This window comes from Panthera tigris, chromosome D4, assembly GCF_018350195.1.
Source record: "Panthera tigris isolate Pti1 chromosome D4, P.tigris_Pti1_mat1.1, whole genome shotgun sequence".
Classification (NCBI taxonomy): Eukaryota; Metazoa; Chordata; class Mammalia; order Carnivora; family Felidae; genus Panthera; species Panthera tigris.
The window spans coordinates 29,008,552-29,021,621 of NC_056672.1; the positions used below are offsets into that span (position 1 = coordinate 29,008,552).

Consider the following 13,070-nt stretch of genomic DNA (forward strand, 5'->3'; position numbering starts at 1 on the left):
AGCCTGATTGATGCAGGGCTCAAACTCACAAACTATGAGATCATGATCTGACCTGATACTTAACAGACTGCACCACCCAGGCACCCCTCATTTATTAATTCTAATAGTTTTGCTGGTAGAGTCCATGGTTTTCTATGTATGGCATCATGTCATATGTGCAAACTGTGACAGTTTACTTCTTCCTTATCAATATGGATGCATTTTATTTCTTTTTCTTGTCTGACTGCTGTAGATAGGACTTCCAGTACTATTTTGAATAACACTGGCAACAGTAGATGTCCTTGTTTTGTTCCCAATCTTAGAGGAAAAGCTCTCAGTTTAACTTTCTCTATTGAGTATGATGTTAGTTGTGGGTTTGTCATTTACTGAGATACCTTCCATTTAAACCTATTCTGTTGAGAGTTTTTATCATAAATGGGTGCTTAATTTTGTCAGGTGCTTTTTCTGCAAACATTAAAATGACTATGATTATTATGCTTTATTCTGTTAATGTGGTATATCACATTGATTGATTTACAAGTATTGAACTATGCTTGCATCCATGGCATATATCCCACTTGATCATGGGGATTGTACTTTAAAAAATTTGTTTTTAATATTTATTTTTGAGAGAGGGAGAGGGAAAGGGAGAGGGAGAGAGAGAGAGAGAGAGAGACAGAGAGAGACAGAGAGAGACAGAGAGAATGAGGGGGAGAGGGGCAAAGAGAGAGATAAAGAATCTGGAGCAGGCTCCAGGCTCCGAGCTGTCAGCACAGAGCCTGACGCGGGGCTCAAACTCACAAACCACTCAAGATCATGACCTGAGCCAAAGTCATGGCTTTGACTGAGTTTGCCATGACTGAGCCACCCAGGCACCCCATGGGAAACTGTACTTTTAATTCTGTTTTATGGCCTGATGTGTGATCTGGACAATGTTCCATGTGAAACTGAAAATTCAATTCAATTTGCTAATATTTTGCTGAGGATTTTTGAATCTATGTTCATCAATAATATTGGCCTGTAATTTTCTTTTTTTTGTGCCTTTGGTTTTGGTATGAGGGTAATGGCCTCATAGAATGTATTTGGAAGTTTTCCTTCCTCTTCCATATTTTTGGAATGGTTTGAAGAGAATAGGTATTAACTTTTCTTTAAATGTTTGGAAGAATTCACCAGTGAATCCATTTGGTCATAGATTTTTGTTTGCTGAAAGTTTTCTGAAAACTGATTCAATTTCATTATAGTAATTAGTATGTTCATATTTTCTATTTCTTCCTGATTCAATTTGGGAAGATTATGTTTCTGGGAATTTATTTATTCTAGATTGTTCAATTTGTTGGCATGTAATTTTTCATAATAGTCTCTTATAATCCTTTGTATTTCGGTGGTTCTGATTGTTACTTCTCCTCTTTCATTTCTAATGTTTATTTATTTTTTTATTTCTGAGAGAGAGACAGAGCATGAGTGGGGCAGGGGCAATGAGAGAGGGAGACACAGAATCAAAAGCAGGTTCTGTCAGCATAGACCCTGACAGGGGCTCAAACTCACAAATCACGAGATCATGACCTGGGCCAAAGTTGGGTGCTTAACCAACTGAGCCACCCAGCTGCCCTGTCCTCTTTCATTTCTGATTTTTTTTATTTCAGTTTTTTCTTTTTCTGCCTAAAGGTTTACCAATTTTGTCTAACTTTTTAAAAAACTAGCTCTTGGGTTCACTGATCTTTTTTTTCCTTTCCTTTCCTTTTTTTTTTTTTTTACTCTCAATTTCATTTATTTCTGCTCTGATCGTCATTATTTCTTTCCTTACACTAACTTTGGGCTTTGTTCTCTTTCAAGTTCCTTTAGGTGTAAGTTTAGATGGTTTGAGATTTTTTTTTTTGTTTCTTAGAGTAGATCTGTATTGCTATAAACTTCCCTCTTAGAACTACTTTCACAGCATCTGAAAGATTTTGGACCATTGTGTTTGCATTTTGTCTCTGTGTATTTTTCTGATAGCCTCTCTGATTTTCTTCATTGACCCACTGGTTGTTTAACAGCAGGTTGTTTAGCCTCCACATTTGTTTCTTATTTTTCATTTTTTCTTGTTATTGATTTCTAGTTTCATACCATGGTTGTTGGGAAAGATGCATGGTATGATTTCAATCTTCTTAAATTTACTGAGACCTGTTTTGTGGCCTAACGAGTGATTTATCTTGGATAATGTTCTATGTGCACTTGAAAAGATTGTGTATTCTGGTATTTTGGGGTGTGATGTTCTGTATATATGTAAGTCCATCTGGTCTAGAGGGTCATTCAAAGACACTGTTTCCTTATTGACTTTCTGCCTGGATGATCTAGTTATTGGAATAAGTGGGATATTAAAGTCCCCTACTATTATTAGCAATTTCTCCCTTTATGTCTGTTAATATTTGCTTTATGTATTTAGATGCTTCAGTGTTGGGTACATAGATATTTATAATTATTATACCCTCTTGGTAGATTAATCCCTTTACCATTACATAATGCCGTTGTCTCTTGTTACAGTCTTTGTTTTAAAACCTATTTTGTCTCATATGAGTATTATTACCTCACTTTTCTTCTTTTTTTTGTTTCCATTTGCATGAAATATCTTTTTCCATTCCTTCACTTTCAGTCTGTGTCTTTAGGTCTGAAATGAGTCTCTTGTAGGCAGCATGTAGATGAGGGTCTTGAGTATTTTTAAATCCACTTCATCACCTATTGCCTTTTAATTGGAGCATTTAGACCATTTACATTTAAAGTAACTATTGATAGGTATGTATATATTGCCATTTTGTTCATTGTTTTCTGTTGTTTTTGTAGTTCTTCTCTATTTCTTTCATCTCTCCTTCTCTTTCCTTATGATTGACAGCTTTTTTAGTGTTATGCTTGGCTTTCTTTCTCTTTATTTTTTGTGTATCTACTATAGGTTTTTAGTTAATGAGTACGATGAGGTTCATGCATAACATCCTAGTTATATAGCAATCTATATTAAATTGATAGTCCTTTAGTTTGAACACATTCTAAAAGAACTTCCTTTTTACCATCCCATCCAAGGTTATATATGTACTACTACTTTTTGCTACTTTTGTCTCATAACCTTCAAGTTATAAGTTATTGTTCCACTATCTTTACTATGTGTTTCCTTTTACTCATGAAATTTTTTCCTTTTATAATTTTCTTATTTCTGATTATGGCCTTTTATTTTCCACTTAAAGAATTCCCTTTAACATTTTTTTGTAAGGCTGGTTTAGTGATGATGAACTACTTTGACTTTTGTCTGGGAAACTCTCTTTCAATTCTGAATGATAATCTTCCAAGAGAGTATTCTTGCTTGTATGTTTTTTTTTTTTTTCTTTTCCCTTTCATCCTTTTGAATCTATCATGCTGCCACTCCCTTCTGACCTGGCAAAGTCTCTGCTGAAAAGTCAGTTGAAAGCCTTATGGAGTTTCCCTTTATGATACTAGTTGTCTCTCTCTTCTTACTTTTAAAATTCTCTCTTCATCTTTAATCTTTAACATTTTAAATTAGTATGGTCATGGTGTGGACTTCCTTTGGTTCATCTTGTTTGAAATTCTTTGTACTTCCTTAACCCGGATGTCTGTTTCTTTCCCCACTTTAGGGAAGTTTTCAGCTATGATTTCTTCCGATAAATTTTCTGCCCCTTTCTCTCTTCTGTTTGTTCATTTGATGTTGTCCAAGACAGCCCTTAACCTCATTTAAAAAAAGTCTTCTGTTCATCTTGGGTGTTGTTCTATTACCCTGTCTTCCAGATCACTGATCCATTCTTCTAATCTACTGTTGATTTCCTCTAATGTATTTTTCATTTATTTATTTTTCATTGATTCATTCTTTAAGTTTATTTATTTATTTTTGAGAGACAGAGAGAGAATCCCAAGCAGGCTCTGCAATGTCAGCATGGAGCCCTAACCCATGAACCGTGAGATTGTGACCTGAGCTAAAACCAAGAGTTGGACACTTAAACAACTAAGTCACTCAGGTGCCTCTGATTCATTCTTTTTTATATTATCTATGTCTTTGTTAAAGTTCTCAGTAAATTAACTGAATTTTCTCTCCATTCTGGTGAGTATCTCTAGGATCATTACTTTGAACTCCTTATCAGGAAGACTGGTAATCTCCATTTCATTTAGCTTTTTTCCTGAGTTTTGTGCTTGTTATTTTGTTTGGAGCATATTTTTCCATCTCTTCATTTTGCCTGGCCTATATTTTGATGAATTCAGTTAAACAGTTAATTCTCCTCAACCTGAAAGAATGGCCATCTTCTGTATAGACAATGTAGGCCTGGTGACTTTGGCTGGCTGCTTAGATCTGTGTCTAGGTAGGTTGCAGTCCCAAGATGCTCAGTACAAGGGGCTCCTGATGGGGCAGCAGAGGCCAAGGTGGGAATAGGCTGGGAGGGCCCAGGATGCCCTGCACTGGGGGTATCTTAGCAAACTGTCTGGAACCAAAGTAGTGCTGTCCTGCATCTGTGTCACCTTGGTGAGATGGCTAGAGCTACAGTGAATGCTGACCAGGGGTACCCTTGTCGGCACTGTGCTGAGGCCACCTTGGTGGGAAGGCTTGGGTTAGTATGGGCTAGGGACCCAGGCTCACTGTGGTGATAGGCTGGCTGGGGCACCTGGACCCTGCTCCCATCCATGCTACCGAGGTGGAGGGGGAGTGTAAACCATGGCACTTGCCAGGCCCTTTGATCCAGAGAGTTCCACCAGACCACCCCTCACCCCCCCCCCCCCAAAACACACACACTGGCAGGGTTCTAGAGCCGGAGGCTTTATGTTCTAATTGTTCTTTTAAACCACAGGTTTTTGGTTTTTGTTTTTGTTTTTTCCTATTCCACAGGTGTCTGGTGCTGTGTGGGCTAGAGGCATGGGGCTTGCTGAGGTGGCAGGCTGGCTGTGGTGCCTAAATAGTGGCCAGTCTATGCTATGAAGATGAAGGGAGAACGTAAATCATGGTGCTCACCAGCCTCTCAAACCCAAAGAATTCCAGCAGCTCCCCCACCATTTGGCAGGGGTCTAGGGCTAATTCCTCTATATTTTAGTTAGCCTTTTAAACCATGACTTTTTTTTTTCTGTGCCCCAGGGCAGATGAATCTACTTATGGTACTGAGGGACCCTCTCCACTGTAGTTTGCAGTGTGTGTTCCCTTTCTTACCATGTCTCCATCTCTCTTGCCATTCTCTATGGCCTATCTTTTGTTGTGCAGAAGCTTTTCAGTCAGCCTTCAGTTTTTCAGGAGGAATTGCTCTATAAATAGGCATAGGTTTGGTATGTCTGTGGAATAGGTGTCTTCCTACATTGCCATCTTGAACCAGAATTTATGACTTACTTATTTTATAATTGTAAGTTTGTACTTCTTAATCCCCTTCATCTACTTTGCCGCCCCCCCCCCCCCCCCCCCCCACTCCCTAACCACCATTCTGGTAACTATCAGTTTGTTCTTTGTATCTATGAGTCTGTTTCCATTTTTTCTTATTCATTTGTTTTGTTTTTAATTTTTACTTTTTTCTTAAATAAAGACATTTTATCTATCTATCTATCTATCTATCTATCTAAGGTAAGCTCTGTGTAGGGCTTGAACTCATGACCCTGAGATCAAGAGTTACATGCTCTGCCAGCTGAGCCATCCGGGTGCCTGTTTTGTTTTTTAGGTTCCACATATAAGTGAAATCTTCTGGTATTTATCTTTCTCTTTTATTATTATTTTTTAGTCTTTCTCTTTATTATTTCACTTAGCACAATACCCTCAAGGTCTACCCATGTGTTTGCAAATGGCAAGATTTCATTTTTTTTCATTTTTTTATGGCTGAGTAATAACAGTCCATATACATACCATATATAACCTTTTTATACATTCATCTATTGATGGACACTTAGGTTGCTTCCATATCTGGGCTATTGTAAATAACGCTACAATGAACATAGGGGTGCGTGTTATCTCTTTGAATAGATGTTTTCATTTTCTTCACATAAATACCTGGAAGTAGAATTCCTTGATGGTATGGTAGTTGTATTTTTAAATTTCTGAGTGACTTCCATATTGTTTTCTATAGTGGCTGCACCAATTTACATTCTTACCTACAGGGTATATAATGTTCTCTTTTCTCCATATCCCTGTCAACTCTTCCTTTTTGTCCTTTTGATGACAGCCTATCTGATAGGTGTGAGGTGATATCCCATTGTAGTTTTGATTTGCATTTCCCTGAGGGCTAGTGATGATGAGCATCTTTTCAAGTGTCTCTTGGCCATCTGTATTTCTTTGGAAAAATGTCTTTTTAAAAAGTCCTCTGCCCAATTTTAATCAATTTTTTTAAAGTTGTGAAAGTTCTTTATATATTTTGGATATTAACCCCTTAGCAGATGTATGATTTGCAAATATCTTCTCCCATTCAGTAGGTTACTTTTTCATTTTGTTGATGGTTTCCCTCACCATGAAAAGGCTTTTTTAAGTTTGACATAATCCCATTTGTTTTATTTTAGCTTTTGTTGCCCTTGCCTGAGGAAACTGGTCCAAAAAAATACCACTAAGAATGATGTCAAAGAGCTTACTGCCTATGTTTTTTCTTCTAGGAGTTATATGGTTTCAGGTCTTACATTCAAGTCTTTAATCCATTTTGAATTTATTTTTACATATGGTATAAGATAGTGGTCCAGTATTCCCAACACCATTTATTGAGTGTCTTTTCCCCATTGTATATTCTTGCCTCCATTTTTGTAGATTAACTAACTGTATATATGTGGATTTATTTCTGAACTCTCTATTCCATTGATCTATATGTCTGTTTGTGCCAGTTCCATACTATTGTAATTACTAAAGCTTTGTAGTATAGTTTGAAATCAGGGCATGTGATACCTCTAGTTTTGTTCTTTCTCAAAACTGCTTTGGCTATTTGGGATCTTTTGTGGTTCCATACGAAATTTAGGATTGTTTGTTCTAGTTCTGTGAAAAATGCCATTGGTATTTTAATGGGAATTGCAATGAATCCGCAGATTGCTTTGGGTAATAACTGTAACAATATTAATTCTTCCAATCAATGAATATGGAATATCTTTCTATTTATTTGTACTGTCTTCAATTTCTTTCATCAGTATGTTATAGTTTTCAGAGTACAGGCCTTTCATCTCTTTGGTTAAATTTATTCCTATGTATTTTAGTCTTTTTGATGCAATTGTAAATGGGACTGTTCACTTTTTGATGTTTCATTTCTGTAGGGTAATTTTGTATCCTGTGACTTTACTGAATTCATTTATTAGTCTTAATAGTTTTTTGGTGGAGTCTTTAGGGTTTCTTAAATATAGTATCATGTCATCTGCAAATAGTGACAGTTTTATTTCTTCCTTACCAATTTCGATGTCTTTTCTTTATCTTGTCTGATTGCTATGGGCAGGGCCTCTAGTACTACGCTGAATAAAAGTGGTGAGAGTAGGCATCCTTGCCTTGTTCCTGGATCTTAGGAGCTGTATTGCTATGAACTTCCCTATTACAACTGCTTTTGCTGTGTGTCATAAATTCTGGAAAGTTGTTTCCATTTTCATTTGTCTCATAGTATTTCATTTGTTTCAGGTGACAAAAATGGCTCTAATACCTTCATGATTCAAAAGCACCTGCTGTTGACTTTTTGTTTTTTTGTTTGTTTGTTTTTTTAATTTTTTTTTTTAACGTTTATTTATTTTTGAGACAGAGAGAGACAGAGCATGAATGGGGGAGGGGCAGAGAGAGAGGGAGACAGAACCGGAAGCAGGCTCCAGGCTCTGAGCCATCAGCCCAGAGCCTGACGCGGGGCTCAAACTCACGGACCGCGAGATCGTGACCCGGGCTGAAGTCGGACGCTTAACCGACTGAGCCACCCAGGCGCCACTGCTGTTGACTTTTTGAAATAGCTTTTAATTTTAGAACAGTTTTAGACTTCTAGTTTACTGAAAAGATAATACAGAAAGATCCCATATCTCTGACATCTGGTTTTCCATTAACATCTTAAATTAGTACATTTATCACAATTAATAAACTGATATGGATACATTTTATTAACCAAAGGACAGACTTTTTCTGATCTCCCCAGTTTTTCCATAATGTCCTTTTTCTGTTCCAGGATAATATCTAAAATACTACATTATATTTAGTTTTCATGTCTCCTTATGCTCCTCTTGGCTTTGACAGTTTCTAACACTTTCCTTTCAATGATGGCCTGGACAGTTTTGAAGAGTGCTACATAGGTATTTTTGTCATTTGTTTTTCTCATTATTAGACTGGGATTATAAAAGTTTAGGGGAGGAAGATCACAGAAGTGCCATTTTCATCACATTATATTAAGGGTACTTATAGTCAACATGTCTTATGACTGTCATGTTGACCTTGATCACTTGGCTGAGATAGTGGCTGAAAAGTGACTATTATTACTTATAGCTGGCCAGAGGTAATGTTGGTTGATATCAAGGTCTATGGACACATGGACGTTTTTTTAGCTCTTAGCCTTCTGTCTGAACATGAGAGGCAGGACTAACAGGCTGGCTGCTGTGGCCTGCCTGCTCCATGCTGACTGTTTTACCAGGACTGAGGAGAACCTCCTGGGTGCTAATTTCTGAGGTTCTTGGCAGTCCTACTTATCACTGGGACTCTCTCCATATTCACATTCAAACAGAACCTGCCCAGGGAAAGGAGCAAGAAGGGGCTCTCTGGATGCTGAGAACATTCCTGATTTGGTTGCTGGCTGCATGGTTATTTATGGTTTATGAACATTAATCAAGCTGTATGTTTTCTGTATGTATATTATATGTCAGTAAAAAATAAAAACAAAAGCAAATAAAAATTCCAAAAGCTAGCATGTGGATGCTTTTTAAATTTGGTCTTTTAACCCTTTTGAAGTGGACAGTTCATTGGCATGAAGTAAATTCACAATATTGTACAACCATCACTACTATCCATTTCTAGAACTTTTTTTCATTATCCAAAACAACTCTCCATTCCTCTCACCTGCCCAGCTCCTGGTAACCTCTATTCTACATTTTGTCTCTATAAATTTGCATATTCTAGGTACCTCATAAAAGTGAATCATATAGCATGTGTCCTTTTGTGTCTGGCTTAGTTTACTTAGAATAATGTCCTCAAGGTTCATCCATGTGGTAGCATATATCAGAATTTCATTCTTTTTTAAGGCTCCCATTGTATATACAGACCATATTTTATTTATCCATTTATCTGTTGATGGACACTTGGGTTGTTTCTACCTTTTGGCTATTGTGAATAATGCTGTTATGAACAGGGTGGCCAAGTGTTTAATTCTATTAATTCTTTTACACAGAAGTAGAATTGCCAGATCATATAGTAATTCTATGTTTAACTTTTTCAGGAACTATCAAACTCTTCCACAGTGGCTGTACCATTTTAGCATTCCCAACTGGAAATATAGGAGTGTTCCAATTTCTCTACATCCCCACCAACACTTGTTATTTCCATTTTGTTTGTAATAGCCATCCTAGAGGGTGTGGAATGTTACCTCATCATGGGTTTTAATTTGCACCTCCCTAATGGCTAATAATGTTGAGCATTTTTTCAGGTGGTTATTAGCTATTTATGATCTGTTGTCCATTTTTGAATTGGGTTTTTGCTGTTGTTGAGTTGTAAGAATTCCCAATATATTCTGGATACTAACTCCTTTGTCAGATACGTGATTTCCAAATATTTTCTTCCCATTCCTGAGTTTGTCTTTTCACTGTCTTGCTTGTATCTTTGATGAACAACATGTTTTAATTTTGATGAATTTCAGTTTATTTATTTTTTGTTGGTGGTGCCTGTGCCTCTGGGGACATTATCCAAGAAGTCATTGCCTAACCCAATGCCATGAATGATACTCACTTTTGACTTGGACCATTCTTTATCCCTCATGTCATCTGGGTTTCAGAAAGAATTCTTTGTAATTAGCAAACACTGTTTTTTAATTAACAAACAAAATTTTTTGGATTGCTATAGTGAACACTTCTCACTGAAGTCTTGTCCATCTTCATGACGAATGTAACTGAAAGAGTAACTACATGGGAAGACAGAAGACCTAGCTTTACTATGGACTCTGACAGTAATTGTGACCTCTTTTTTCAGAGCCTCCATTTTCTTCCTTATTATAAAGGTGTCACAAGGGGCAGGCTCTGGGGTCCATCCCAACTTTCAACTTCATTGCCTGTCCATCCATGTTTGGATAGCACCTTGGTACACATACTTGTCAAAGGCCAGGCAATCCTCATACCTGGAATGCAAATGAGAATTAGCACACTATTAAAGGGGAGACTTACAAGGGTGATGACTTCTCGAGCAATCGCATGGCCTCCAGGAGCCCATAGCAGGAAGTTCAGGAGGAGGTGTCTGATCAGCTGTTGACATGAAGGTGGTCTGGGGTCTCTGTCTTGGCTCTCTGCAGCTGCTGCCTGTAGATCCCTGGCTGAGAGAGTTGGACTTCTGAGCAGCTTCTTGAGGTGGCTGAGCACTGCCTTTACCTCTACCTGGGAAGTATAATTTCAAAGGTGAGAGATTAGGGAAGAGTCAGGACCTGTATGGTTCTAGGATTTATTTGGGACTTTGAAGCAAGCCCTAGAAAGAGGAGAGGACTGGCGACCTAGGGAAGGCAGACAGAGGCGACTCATGTCTGAGCTTATACTCTGTTCCAAAACACAAACCCAAATGGGCGTAATGGAAATTTCTTGACTTTCTTTCGTCTTGCTAAGCAGCCAAGGCACCACGCCAGGAATTGACCTTTTTTTTTTTTTTTTGTAAGAAAAGAGACGGAGAAAAATCCTCAGCAGAATGTAGTCAGATTTTTATATTGTGGGAAAAGGAACAAAAGGCTCCTTGAAGACTCGCTCTCTATCATAGCCACAAATCAATTAAAGCCCCATGCAATTGGACCTCCACTGAGCCAATGTTCTGATAAGAATGAGGTTTGCCTTTTGCCTTTTGTTATCTCTGAGGGGAGGAAACACACACATACACACACACACCACATTTGTTTTGTTTTAGACACTGGGACAGTGTTCATACATGTTGAAAGCATAAGCAGAGGTCACAAGTCTGTAGAATTCACATAATGTGATTGTTATAGGTCTGTGGGTTGTTTTTGCATAAAAAATACTTATTTCATGCTGAGACTTCTGCTTGCTATAAGAATAGTACATCAAGATGTGACGTGGAAAACAAAGAAAAACTGAAAGCCATAGATCCAAAATGCCACATGGAACTCATGAACAGCTATGTTCCATCATTTTCGAAAGAGTACTTAGGCCTATTCTGAGAATTCCCATGACCAATTTTATGGATTTTGTGTGAGTCGTCTTTTTTTTCCCCTGGAAGTTAAAGCCTCATTCAATGAAGTCTGTCATAAACTCCAATACACTAGGAGTGCTGTGTGAGCTATTCTGACCACAATCCAAGACCGTGAGAAACTGTACCATGGGGCTCTTCCACGGAGAATGGCAGCGTTCCAACAGGAGAGGGCTACTCTCTCACCACCTCCTCTGTCAGCTGGGCCCAGCCTGCCCTCATCTGATGGCATCTATGGGAGCCCAAGACCATCTTACCATCTAAAAGGTCTGCAAAAATGTCAGGGCTTAGGAAGCTATGCCTTCATATCCATTTTCTTCTTGACTGGCATTTGATTTTCTACCCTTGTTCAGTACTCCCTAAGACTGGTTGTCTTCATCCCAGACCATCTTTCCCTTCAAATGCCTTCCACATCCATAAGCTTTCACCTGACATGCCAAAACTTTAAATGCTTTTTAATTTGTTTTTAGTAAAAGAGATAAGCTTTCTTTTCTAAGGATTACTTTTTATCCTGCATTATGAAAATTTACATATGTTCACTAGAAAGTCTGAACAACAAGGTATGATGTACCTCCACCATCCAAATGAAAGATCTGATCTAACTTAATCTCAGGCTGGTCTTGCTCCATTTTCTCCAGGGGAGATGGAGGAAACCAGGTTCACAACCTTCTCATTTGTTCCCCAGGCCTTGTGAACCCAGAGCTCACTATGCGCCATGTTTGCTTACAGTTCTCACAATGCACTGTAAGAAACTGCATGTATCTATGACATAAAGTCTTTGAGAACATGATTTTTCATGGCAGAATGTTAGTCCATGGTTAGAATATGTCACAATTTATTTAGTCAGTTCCATACTATTGAAAGTTTAGGCCATTTCTAACATCTGCAATTACAACAATGCTGTAATGGTATTCTTATACATAAATCTTTGTATGGATCTCTAATTACTTCCCTAGGATAATTCCTAGAGGTGGAATAACAAAGTCAGAGTACGAACCCTGGCTTAATTCTTATGGGTATTCAAACACAGGCATTTTGTGTTTTTATCATGATTAAATTCAAAGTTAGCAAAAGAAGATGAACACTGGCTGGCAGCAAACAGGGTCTGCAGAGAGAAGGGCGCGTCTTTGTGCGGCAGTCGCCCTTGCTCCCCCGTTACTGAACCTCAAGGATGGCCAGTGGAGGCTGGCCCACAATACGCTGTCAGGGCTGAGTGATTAACCAGGATTTAATGACACCTTTTGAGGAAAGGGCACAGATGTTGTCAGGCTCATTCAAATCTCACAATAAACATGCGTTCAAAGGCAGCTCACAGTTTGTTTCTCAAGTCACCCAACAGACCATCAAAGGGATTTAAAGTTCACAAAACCCAGGAGAGAAAGAGGTATGTATTACTAAACTAGGAAAACTGGGCCCACTTCCTCCCCAGGATGTCACACACACCAGTGCCTCAGGTTGGGCACCAAGGAGGAAGAGGCTTTAGGCTCACAAACATGAAACGTGTCTTCAGTCATAAGACAGATAGCCCCTCTCACAGGATAGCTAAGAAGGAAGCGAACATGCTGGTGCTAAACTACTCTGAGTGAACTGATCTATTTTTATCCAGTATGCTACAGCATCCCTGCAGTAAGAACTATGTACAGATTAAAAAAAAAAAAAAAAAAAAAAAAAAAAAAAAAGCCAAGGTAAGTATTAGACATGCCAATGCAGAACTTTCTAGAAATTACCTTTCTTTTGGACAATTTATTTCTCTACCTTTCAAAAGTGAATC

General features: G+C 38.2%; 1 protein-coding gene across 8 annotated transcripts in view; it reads right to left on the reverse strand.

Annotated features, from left to right (window-relative positions):
- The window catches only part of FANCC (FA complementation group C), a 261,535-nt gene that overhangs the window by 5,793 nt on the left and 242,672 nt on the right, over positions 1-13,070 (reverse strand). For all 8 annotated transcript variants that reach the window (XM_042964675.1, XM_042964680.1, XM_042964672.1 and 5 more), the window contains one exon: positions 10,279-10,485. In XM_042964675.1, the coding sequence (XP_042820609.1) occupies positions 10,279-10,485 (207 nt within the window). The remainder of the gene's footprint in view (positions 1-10,278; positions 10,486-13,070) is intronic.